Source organism: Dipodomys spectabilis, unplaced genomic scaffold (genome assembly GCF_019054845.1).
Source record: "Dipodomys spectabilis isolate Male_0828 unplaced genomic scaffold, ASM1905484v1 ptg000125l, whole genome shotgun sequence".
Classification (NCBI taxonomy): domain Eukaryota; kingdom Metazoa; phylum Chordata; class Mammalia; order Rodentia; family Heteromyidae; genus Dipodomys; species Dipodomys spectabilis.
In genome coordinates this window covers 19,873,910-19,884,967 of record NW_024870802.1, presented here as the reverse complement: position 1 = coordinate 19,884,967, position 11,058 = coordinate 19,873,910, and the positions used below count along the sequence as shown (strand labels likewise).

At 43.6% G+C, this 11,058-nt stretch overlaps 1 protein-coding gene across 2 annotated transcripts in view; it reads left to right on the top strand.

Annotated features, from left to right (window-relative positions):
- Positions 1–1,186: 1,186 nt before the first annotated feature.
- The window catches only part of Tnks2 (tankyrase 2), a 74,218-nt gene continuing 64,346 nt past the window's right edge, over positions 1,187–11,058 (top strand). Inside the window, exon 1 of one of the 2 annotated variants that reach the window (XM_042689209.1) lies at positions 1,187–1,697. In XM_042689209.1, coding sequence (XP_042545143.1) covers positions 1,499–1,697 — 199 coding nt within the window. In that variant the 5' untranslated portion in view covers positions 1,187–1,498. The remainder of the gene's footprint in view (positions 1,698–11,058) is intronic. The other variant, XM_042689210.1, reaches the window with a different exon arrangement.

Sequence of the window (11,058 nt, the reverse complement as noted above, 5' to 3'; positions counted from 1 at the left end):
TGAATACATAGGAAGCGGAAACTACTAATGAATAATAAAAATAATATAAGTTGTGAATAATACAAGTTGGCAAATGGATGAAATGGGGAAGAAGAATGAGACAATCATATTGGGAATGTTCTCGTTATTGTGTATTCAAGGATGTTCATTATGTCAATATGCACCATAATTTAAAATTATGTTGAATATACTAAGTGCACAATTACATATTTATTACAATGCTCATATTGTAAAAAAAAAAAAAATGCCCCAAAGGGGTGTGTGTGTGTGTGAACATTCTCTCCTAGCACAGTAGTGAGTCAACACTCCAAAACAAAACCTGGATTTCCTGAAAACCAGTCAATGATGGGGGGAGGGGGGAAGGAAGTGAGTGAGGTGGGGTTTGCTTGTCATGCCAGAATGGGCATGTGTGATTTTATGAGACCAAAAGCTGTATATACTTTTCTTTCCGTTTCTTCACTAGCTTCAGCTTGAACGAGTTATGCTTGTGTTCTTTGGTTCCAGAAAAAAAAATAGAGAATTTACAACCCAGAAAGCTTTCTGGAGGGGGGGGGGGGGAGTTGGAGGGGGTGTCCCTCAGCCGTGATGGGCTCAGTCCTGATGCTCCATGCAGGCCCTTCACCCTGGACCGAACGGAGGGTTCACAGTGGGAAAGGTCACTGCCAGGGCCGCCATCCCTGCCAACCGCAACAGCCGGGACTCGGCCTCCACTGGTTTAAATGTCCGCAGTACCTGGGAGCGACTCACCCCCAGCTTCTCAGAAGCGAAAGGCCAAGCCCTTCATCGCTGAGCGGTGGTGGGTTTACAAGCAGCAAAGCAGGGCAGGGTCAGGGGGAGAAAACGGAAGCCCACCGGGCAGCCTGCACCTGCAAAAACGTCCACACCAAGGCCTGCAGGGGAATTACTTCCAACACCGGAGCAGCGAGACAACAACAGGAAGGAAGTCCACCCCGGGAAGTCTAGGCCTTCAAAACATAAAAGACCATAGGCAAAGTCTCCGGCCTTCCGCGGAGCAAGCAGTAAAAATGGCGGCGGTCCCCCAGCCACCGGCGCTCTCGCCCCGGATTTCCCACAAGCCCCTCCGCGCCGCTAGGCTCGCAGGAAATAAAAAAACACACACACACACAAAACCTGCCCCCACCGGTGTCCGGCAACTGCGCACGCGCACGGGTGACGTCACGCGAGCTCCCAGCGCTCCACCGAGCTGGCGGGTGGGGGTTTGGCCAGCTTCCGCCGCCGCGTCGCTCCGGGGTCGAGCGTCGCGTTCACGCTGCCTCCGTCGCCGCGGGGCAGCTGCTGGGGGACACGGAACCGAACCAGGGGCGCCCTGCGGCGTGGCCATGGGACTGCACCGAGTCCGGTGACAGTGGGCAGCCCAGCGGCCCGGGCCCTGAGCGCGTCTCCGCCGGGGGGCCTCGCCCTCCTCCTCGCGGGGCCGGGGCTCCTGCTACCGTTGCTGGCGCTGCTGCTGCTGCTGGCGACGGCGGCGGCCAGGATCATGTCGGGCCGCCGCTGCGCTGGCGGGGGCGCGGCCTGCTCGAGCGCGGGGGCCGAGGCCGCCGAGCCGGCCGCCCGGGAGCTGTTCGAGGCGTGCCGCAACGGGGACGTGGAGCGCGTCAAGCGGCTGGTGACGCCGGAGAAGGTGAACAGCCGCGACACGGCCGGCAGGAAGTCCACCCCGCTCCACTTCGCCGCAGGTAACCGGAGCCGGCCTGCGCCGCCGGGCCTCCCGGGCTGACCCCGCCTGCGCGCCCGCGGCTCGCCGGCCGGAGAACACGCGGGGCCCCTCGCCCCCCCCCCCCCCCGACCTTTCTCCCTAAACTCTGGTCCTGGCGATCTCGCTCTCTTCCTGGAGGGGCCGGAGAAGGCTGGGGGTGTGCCGAATGAGCCCGTCCCCCTCCACACACCACGGTGCAAGGTTGCATTTGCGTTCTTGGGATGGGAGGAACTGTTTGATTAGTCTGGAGATTGGGGCTTTGTTTTGTTTTGTCGTATCGACAATACCTGAACCAACTTCCGGTCTTGTTACCCTGAAAGGCCCCCCCCACCCCCGCAAGGATTTGTTAGACTAATGGTGTCTCCTCACTGTCCTTAGTGCACTATACCTCGTAACCACGTTTGACGTTAAAGGTCCTACAGGTCCTTATTAAATGGGAGCATGTTACTTGGTAGTTGCTTAATTAGCTATTGACAACCTTAGTGTTGCACGTTTTTATAAGAGTAGCTAATCATTTGGCGACCACACTGGAAATAAGCAGTGGTCTCTTGCCACACACACACCCCCCCCACACACACACAAAGTTGGAATGGACTAGGATGAAAAGGAAAGATGGTTCAGGTACTGCTTGAATCTAGAATTTTAAGTTGGGACTCACGTTGTCTCAGTCTTAAGATATATATCATTTGAATTTCTTTTACTACTTAACTAGGCTCCCTTCATGATTAAATTTAGTTGAAGTATTTAAAAGAGCTAGGGATGGGAGACACTGATGATTCCCAAAAAAAGCTTTTAAGCCTTTTCACTTTGAGGATAGGCTGACTTTCTAACTCCAAGTGTGTGTGGTTGAAAACAAGAGTAAGCCCTCATACTTAGGACGTGTTTTGTTTGGTATATATGATTGTCTAAGACAGTTACTTTGAAAAATCAGAGATTTTAAATTAGTCCTATACATCTGGCACGGGAATGATGAGCAGAGGAGCAAGAAAGATTTCTTTGTTCACAGACTTTGCTCTACAGTTTTGCTAGTTGGAGATTTGTGTGCTTTGACCTGTTTCCATTTTAAAAGGTAAATGCTACCCTGTAGCACACTTCATGGAACCTTTCTCGGTTCCCTTTGGGGAACCATATTTGGGAGAACTAGAAACCTGCTTGTGGGCAGGGAAGATGAAAAGTAAGGATATTAAAGTCAAATCGGAGTCATTTTTCCTAGGATTTTGGTGCCTAGTGCTGCCTTTCTTCAGCTAATTTGAATTACCCTGTTTGACCATTTAGCCAACTCATTTGGCACACTGTTATAGCCAACTGATACATAATCCAAAGGGTAAAGTTACTTAGATTATGTTCACTTGACCTATGAGATAAAAATAACCAAGCATGATCTTAGTTGCTACCTTTCAAGAATTTGGTATATTAATTAGTTCATATCTGAAAATAGTAATATTTAGAGGTGTGAGGTTATGGTATTCGCTTCTCACTGATCCTGGCCACTTCTATCCTACCTTCAATTCAGTCCCATAATTTTCATCACACATTTTAAATTTCACATAGATTTTGTGAAGGTTCGGATCAAAGTGGTAAACTTAATGTCTTAAGGGCCAAATTCACCTCTCAGGCTTATAGTACTAAGAAGTCAAGATACACAAAAAGGAATAATAAAACAGTTCTAAGGTGTTTACATTCAGTCAGAGCTTTAAAGGATGACATTATAAACCAGGTACAGTGGCTGTAACTTCAGCTACTTGAAGCTGAGATTGAGAGGATAGGAGGTGAGAGGGTGTTTCTTAAGACCCCCATATCAACCACCAATACAAAGTTGGTATGGTAGAGCACATCTCTCATCCCAGCTACTCAGTAGGTAACATGCAAGACCAGAATAACAAAAAGTAACAAAACAGGAAGGACAAAAGTATATCACAAAATATACACGATGAACTAATAGGACAGAAAAGTAAATGGTCAGTTTTTTAATCTAGATGATTAGATTAATAAGTAGTACCCATTTTCATACTTTGTTTTTCTTCACTAGATATGGAACCCAGGGCCTTGCACATACGTGCTAGGTACATATTCTGCACTGAACTGCACCCTCAGTCTTCTTTTCTTAACTAAATGTATCCAGCTGCATTTCCTTTTAGTATATGTATGTAAGCATAATGGATGCTTAACCATAGGTAGTGGTACCATGTAATTTCCTGTCCAGTTCCTTGTGTTTTGGGCGCTGGTGGCTCACACCTATAATCCTACCTTCTCAGGATGCTGAGATCTTAGGATCTGAGGATCACAGTTGAAAGCCAGCCTAGGCAGGAAGTCTGTGAGACTCTTACCCTCAATTAGCTACCAGAAAACCAGATATGGCACTGTGGCTCAAAGTGGTAGAGCATTAGCCTTGAGCAGAAAAGCTCAGGCACAACGCCCAGGCCCTGAGTTCAAGCCCCACAACACACATACAAAACAAAAAAGATGAAGATAAAGGATCAAAATAGGCAATTAAAATTTGGAGGGTTTTGTTGGAGCTTTAGGTTTTGTTTTTGTTTTGTTTCCCCAGAAAGTAGGAATAAGAAATGTGTGCAGACCACAGAAGATAAACAGCCTAGAAAACGATTTGTTTTATCCTTTCATCTCCCTTCAAAAAAATTGGTTTAATTAATCATTTGCTATCCTAAATGGAGTTAAATTCTGTTAATGATAAAGGCAATTAACATAAATAAGAATTTTTCTTCTGTTGTTTTTTAGTATATATATATCTAAATCATATATTTATAGATAAATAGGACTAATGAAGTCATTTCTTGGAAGAAAAAATTACTCGGGAAATTATTTTTATTTGCCCTCTATCTGCTCCCCACCACACACAGACACATAAAGGATATGATTTGTTTTTCTGTGTGATGTATCACAAATCTTTTAAAGGTAAGAATAAGGACTTTTAAGTTTAATAAAAGGAAGAATATCTGAAGTTCCTGTGACATCTGTGCTCTGAACTTACTTCCAAAAAATAAGAGATAACAGAAACTTGGGGAGAAAGTCATTTGGTATCCATAATTTAAAAACAAAAAAAAAAAAAGGAGAAAAAATATCATTTTTTTAGAATCTCAAAAGTCAGAGTTAAAGAGGTAGAACTCTGCTGCTTAAGATGGATGGTCAGGTGCCAGTTGTTCACACCTGTAATCCTAACTACGCAGGAGGCCGAAACCTCAGGATCACAGTTTAAAGCCAGACAAGCAGGAGAGTTGGTGAAACTCCAGTTAACCACCAAAAATGTTGGAAGTGAAGCTGTGGCTCAAATGGTAGAGCACTAGCCTTAAAAAAAAAAAAAAAAGGGACAGAGTGTAAGCCCTAAGTTCAAGTCCTAAGATTCATACACACACATTTTTTAAAAAAGAAATATTCTTCTTTTGAGTATGCAGAGAAATATTCTGTAGAGAAAAATATAAAATTATGTATTAGGTTTTGAAAAGTCATAAACGATGAAAAGAGATATATATCTGATATGTTTATGAGGAATGAATGAAAAATTGAAAATGAGCTTGCATTGTAGAATCCAGGTCAAGTAAAATGACACTTATTCTGATGTGTAGTATATTATTGTTACATATGCTTTGGGCTGTTAGACTGAACTTGAAGTATCAGTTTTGTGAGTTGTATATATGGGATTTTTTCCCCCCAGAGGAGGGAAGCAAAATCAGAGAACCTGGAATGTTTTATGCAGGCAACAGATAAGAAAGCTGAAGTGACTTACTGTAGGATGAAAGAAGACTAGACCACTGTCTAGTCCTAGTGGACACCTGTCCACATAGGTGGAAAAGCATGGAAAAGACTAGTGTAGTTTCATCAGTCAGAACTAAATGCCAATAGGAGAAAGATCACAGGCAGTCAGACACACTTCAACAATCTAGGTATGGAACTGACATTCAGCATTGGCTGAATGACATCTTTCCAGATTAGTTGTAGAGAGGATTTCTACGTAGCATGGGAAGTTTAACCAACAGGTTATTATCTGACTGGTACAGAAAAGTGGAATGTTTCTCTCAATTCAAGGTTTTGACAAGTTAGCCACTAAGGATATTATTGCTATTTGTATTGTTCCCTTTGGCTGTAGCCTAGTGTGTCATAATTATGGGAAATACACAAGATGTATTGTTTGTTTGGTGGGGGGGCATTTGTCATAGGGCTTGAACTCTGGGCCTGGGCACTGTTTCTCAGCTCTTCAGCTCAGGGCTAGCACTCTACCACTTGAGCCACAGCACCACTTCTGATTTTCTGGTGGTTTATTGGAAATAAGTGTCTCATGGACTTTCCTGCCCCGGCTGGCTTTGAATGGTGATCCTCAGATCACAGTCTCCTGAGTAGCTAGGATTACAGGCGTGAGCCACCAGCGTCCAGCTAGGGATTTGGCTGTGTTGTTGTTTGAGATGTTTTGTGGTTTGGGTTTTGGGGTTTTTGTTGTTTGGTTTTTAATTTGGCCCTGAGTTCACACCTAAGCATCAGCAAATAAATGATGAATAATAAGTAAACACATTTCTCTTCTTTTTTTCTTTTTTCTTTTTTCTTTTGGTCAGTCATGGGGCTTAAACTCAGGACCTGAGCTCTGTCCCTGAGCTCTTTTGCTCAAGGTTAGTGCTCTACCACTTTGAGCCACAGGGCCACTTCTGGTTTTTGAGTAGTAATTGGAGTTGAGTATCATGGGGACTTTTATGCCTGGGCTAGCTTTGAATGGTGATCCTCAGATCTCAGCCTCCCTAGTAGCTAGGATTACAGACATTAGCTACAGGTGCCCAGCACACTTCTCCTAATTTAATTCCACGTTCAAAGTCTCATTTCAGTGTAAGGTTATATTCAGAGTCCAAGGATTTAAAAATACTTGGGAATCACTATTCTTCTACCACCAAATGGCATTTTTACTCTAGACACCCCAATTGAAGACATAAAGAACAAGTTGGATGTGGGGGTACACCTCTATAATCCCATCTACTTGGGAGGCAGAATATTGAGGTCTGAGGCTTATCTCAGGCAAAAGCATGAGAAGTAACTAAAGCAAAGGGGTGAATCCCTGAGTTCAAACCCCAATCTCCACTTAGGTTGGTAGATAAGTAAAGTAATTAAGTTTGTTTTTGTTTTGGCAGTGCTGGACATGAACTCAGGGCCTTGTGCTTTCTAAGCAAGTAGTCTACCACTTAAGCTATGCCCTAGTTCAAGAAGTTTAAAATACATTCCTAAGGGGAAAAAATCTGTCAACAGTAGTCCTGGCTATCTTAAGTCAAAGATGAAGACTGCTTAAATATGTCTTTCCATCTAGACCACAAAGTTGTCTCATGGCATGCTTTGATTTTGTTCCTAAACTTTTCTTTCTAACAACACTCAGTGGTACTAGTCTGTCTGTAAATTGGTAAGATGTCACTTTCTCATAGTGTCATTACTAGTCCATCCCACCTTTGGACTGTAAAAGAGAAGTTGGAGATGATGCTTATGAAACTTCCTAAAAGGGCCTGGGAAGGTGGCTCAGTGGTAGAATATTTGCTTTGCATGCATGAGGCCCTGGGTTTGATTCCTCAGCACCACATAAGCAGAAAAAGCCAAAAGTGACACTGTGACTCAAGTGGTAAAGTGCTAACCTTGAGCTGGAGAGCTGAGGGACAGCGCCCGGGCCCAGAGTCCAAGCCCCATAACCAACCAAAAAAAAAAAAACAAAAACAAACTCCTAAAAATCTTAAGTTGGTTTCTCTTTAGTAACTTTAACTGCCTCAAATCTTTTTGGACGCCATTAATATAGCAGCAAAATACAGTAATGTTAACAATAGTCATGGTTGGCAAGACAGTTCCCTAGAACTGCTGATACTAATGTCATCCATGTAGTGAAGAAACTTGACAAGAAGGAAAATGATTTTTTTTTTCCTTTTTAAATTGCCATGTTAAACTCAGAAGCTTACATTTACAAGGCAGGAGTTCTACCACTTAATCCCTCTACTAGGTCTTTGGGGTTTTTTGAGATAGAGTCTCATATCATGTTCAGATTGGTCTTTTATATTCTTCCTAGTTGTGCCTCTCACATAACTAGGATGACAGGTATGTACCATCGAGCCCAGCTAGTAGTTGAGATGAAGCCTCATACTTTGTGCACAGGTTAGCCTTAAACTATACGATCCTCCTGATTTCTGTTTCCCAAGAAGCTAAGATTATAAGCTTGTCATACTGTACCTGGCTTTTCTTAGCCATCAACTTCATATTCCCTGTGGAGGGTCCTTTGCCTCTTATTCCAACAAAGCACAAGACAAGGGTTAAACAGATATTTATCAAACTATGTGCCACACACTGATTTTGTTCCCCGGTAGAAATAGAAATGAACAGGACTTACTACCAACCATGGTTTTAAATGATACAAATTATTGATCAACAAGTATACTTTGAACCTGGCTATCTTTTTTTGGGGGGGAGGGGGGGGGCGGGTCCGGTCGTGAGGCCTGAACTCTGGGCCTGGGCGCTGTCCCTCAGCTCCAGCTCAAGGCTAGCGCTCTACCACTTGAGCCACAGCGCCACTTCTGGCTTTTTTCTTTTTTCTTATGTGGTGCTGAGGAATCGAACCCAGGGCCTCAGGCATGCAAGGCAAGCGCTCTACCACTGAGCCACCTTCCCAGCCCCTGAACCTGGCTATCTTTGCTTCACTGTCAGGACCTTACAATAGACTTATACTTAATAAATGATTTTACCAAGGTTTTTACACATAGAGCAGTGTTTGAAGATTGGTGTTGTTCTATAATTATAAAATAAACTGTGTCTTCAGCATCCATGCAGCCTTCTAACCTTAGGCTTCTGATTCTTCAGAAAGAATCTGTAGTATATTAGATTGAACAGATTATAACTGCTCGTGTTCTACTTGACTACTCAGAGCAGATTAAAGTGTACTTTGTAAAACTAATTTTTCTTTAAGAAATAAGTACTTAACAGAAGTTTGAAGACCCTAAGAGAGAGGATTTCATGAGGGAATTACCCCTGAGAGTTTGGGAAGCACTTGAAAGGGTTTACCAAATTCCCATTAGTGAGGGTCCTACCATACTTCCTCCTCTCTGCTCCGGTCCTTTCCTTTCCTTTCTTTTTCTTTGTCTTTCTCTTCTTCTTTCTCTTTCTCTTTTTCTTTTTCTCTTTCTTTTTCTTTCTCCTTTTCTTTTAATTTCTCTTTTTCTTTGTTGTGCCAGTCCTAGGGCTTGAACTCAGGGCTTGGGTGCTTTCCCAGAATTTCTTTTAGCTCAAGGCTAAATATAGCTGCCAAGATGTGGATTTAAACATTTAAAATATTAGACTCTACTATCTCAGCAAATGACATCCACTCACATCTGTTATTATAGTTCTTACATGTGACCTTAAAAACACACTGATCGGGCTGGAAAGGTGGCTCAGTGGTAGAGCGCTTGCCTTGCATGCATGAGGCCCTGGGTTCGATTCCTCAGCACCACATAAGCAAAAAGAAAAAAGGCGGAAGTGGCGCTGTGGCTCATGTGGTAGAGCGCTAGCCTTGAGCTGAAGAGCTGAGGGACAGTGCCCAGGCCCAGAGTTCAGGCCCACAACCGGACCCAAAAAAACAAAAAAAACCACTGATCTCTCTGGGCACCAGTGTCTCATGCCAGTAATTCTAGCTACTCAGGAGTCTGAGATCTGAGGATCATGGTTCAAAGGCAGCCGGGGCAGGAAAGTCTGTTAGACTCTTATCTTCAATTAACCACAAGAAAACTGGAAGTGACTCTGTGGCTCAAGTGGTAGAGTGCTCGCCTTGAGCTGAAGAGTGCAGGGACAGCGCTCAGGCCCAGAGTTCAAGCCCCATGACTGACAAAAAAAAAAAAAAAAACAAAAAACAAAAAACGACTGATCTCTGCTGACAGTCTCTAGACTGATTTGAGGCATCTTTCTGGTTTTCTGGGACAGGGGTGTGTCTCCCAAATTATCTATAAACTCTTGATCCACTGCCTCCCTACTGTTAGAATTGTAGACATGTACCACTTTGGTGGCTGATTTTAGAACTGGTAATAGCTGGAGAAGCATGTTGATACAAAATCATTAATATAGAAGATACCTGTATCTTGGAATTTTGGTAATTATATAGATGTAGTCACTTGACTTGTTTTAACCATTATTCCTCCTCAGCTTAAACTGGTTCAATAATGTCTTTAATCCTGACTTCAAGCACCCCTCTTCTTGCCAGTGAATTTTTTTTCCTTTTCTTCTCCCCCCTCCCCAGTTTAGGTTTGAACTTGGGGTCCCCATGCTTGATAGGCAGGCAATTTACTATTGAAGTCCTATCTCTCCAGATGTTTTTGTTTTGGCTGTTTCTGAGATTGGTTCTTGCTTTTTGCCCAGGCCTACCTGGACTACAGCCTTCCTTTTTATGTTTACCACCATAGCTAGGATGACAGGTATGTGACACTGGGCTCAGCTTTTTTACTGCTTGAGATGGACTTTTTTGACATGGCTGTCATGAACTTTTGACATGACTGTCCTAGAGTGGTGCTTTCCCCCAATTTCAGCCTCTCAAGTAGCTAGGATTTCAGTCATGAGCCACTGCACTGGATTCTTTCCAGTGACATTTTGACAGAGATTACTACTTGGCCCTCAGCTAGATTGTTACTGTTTGGAACAAGTATCTTCTCAATGGACAGTTTCTTGTAACAACTCCCATCTTCAGTTGTCTCTAGGCCTCCTCCACCAGGGGGCACGTGGAAGGAGTTAGCCTGTGGGTCACTACTTACCAGGAACATTTACTAGTTTTTCCTTATTCTGATTCCTTTTCTTTGTGTCTCCAATTTAAGAAAACTGTATGTATGTGTATGTGTGCGCGCACACGTATACACTCTTGCATCCAAATCCTAGGGCTTGAACTTAGACCTACGTGCTGTCCCCTCAAGCTTTTTTGCTCTACCACTTGAGCCAAAGCTTGAGTCTGGCTTTTTGGTGGTCAATTAGAGATAAGAGTCTCACAAACTTTCCTTCCCTAGGCTGGTTTCAAACCCCAGTCCTCAGCTCTCAGCCTCCTGAGTAGCTAGGATTACACCAGTGTGGCTTAAGAAGACTTCTAAAAGCTTATCTTCCAGATGGGTGCTGAGTGGTTGAGATAGGGCCATAGTAAATTACATAATAGGTAAGGAAAATATCACTAATCCCCAGGACGTGATGAAGATGACTGGAGTTGGGGTTAGTGACAATAGACATAGCCTTCCCTTCCTTTTTGACTCTATATAGTGTTGTCCTTCTTAGTCATCTTTCTGGTATTATGATATATTCATTTAGCAAGCATCAGCAAATTGTTGTTTACCACATTACTGCAAAGGACACTGAGGAACTAACAGTAAATT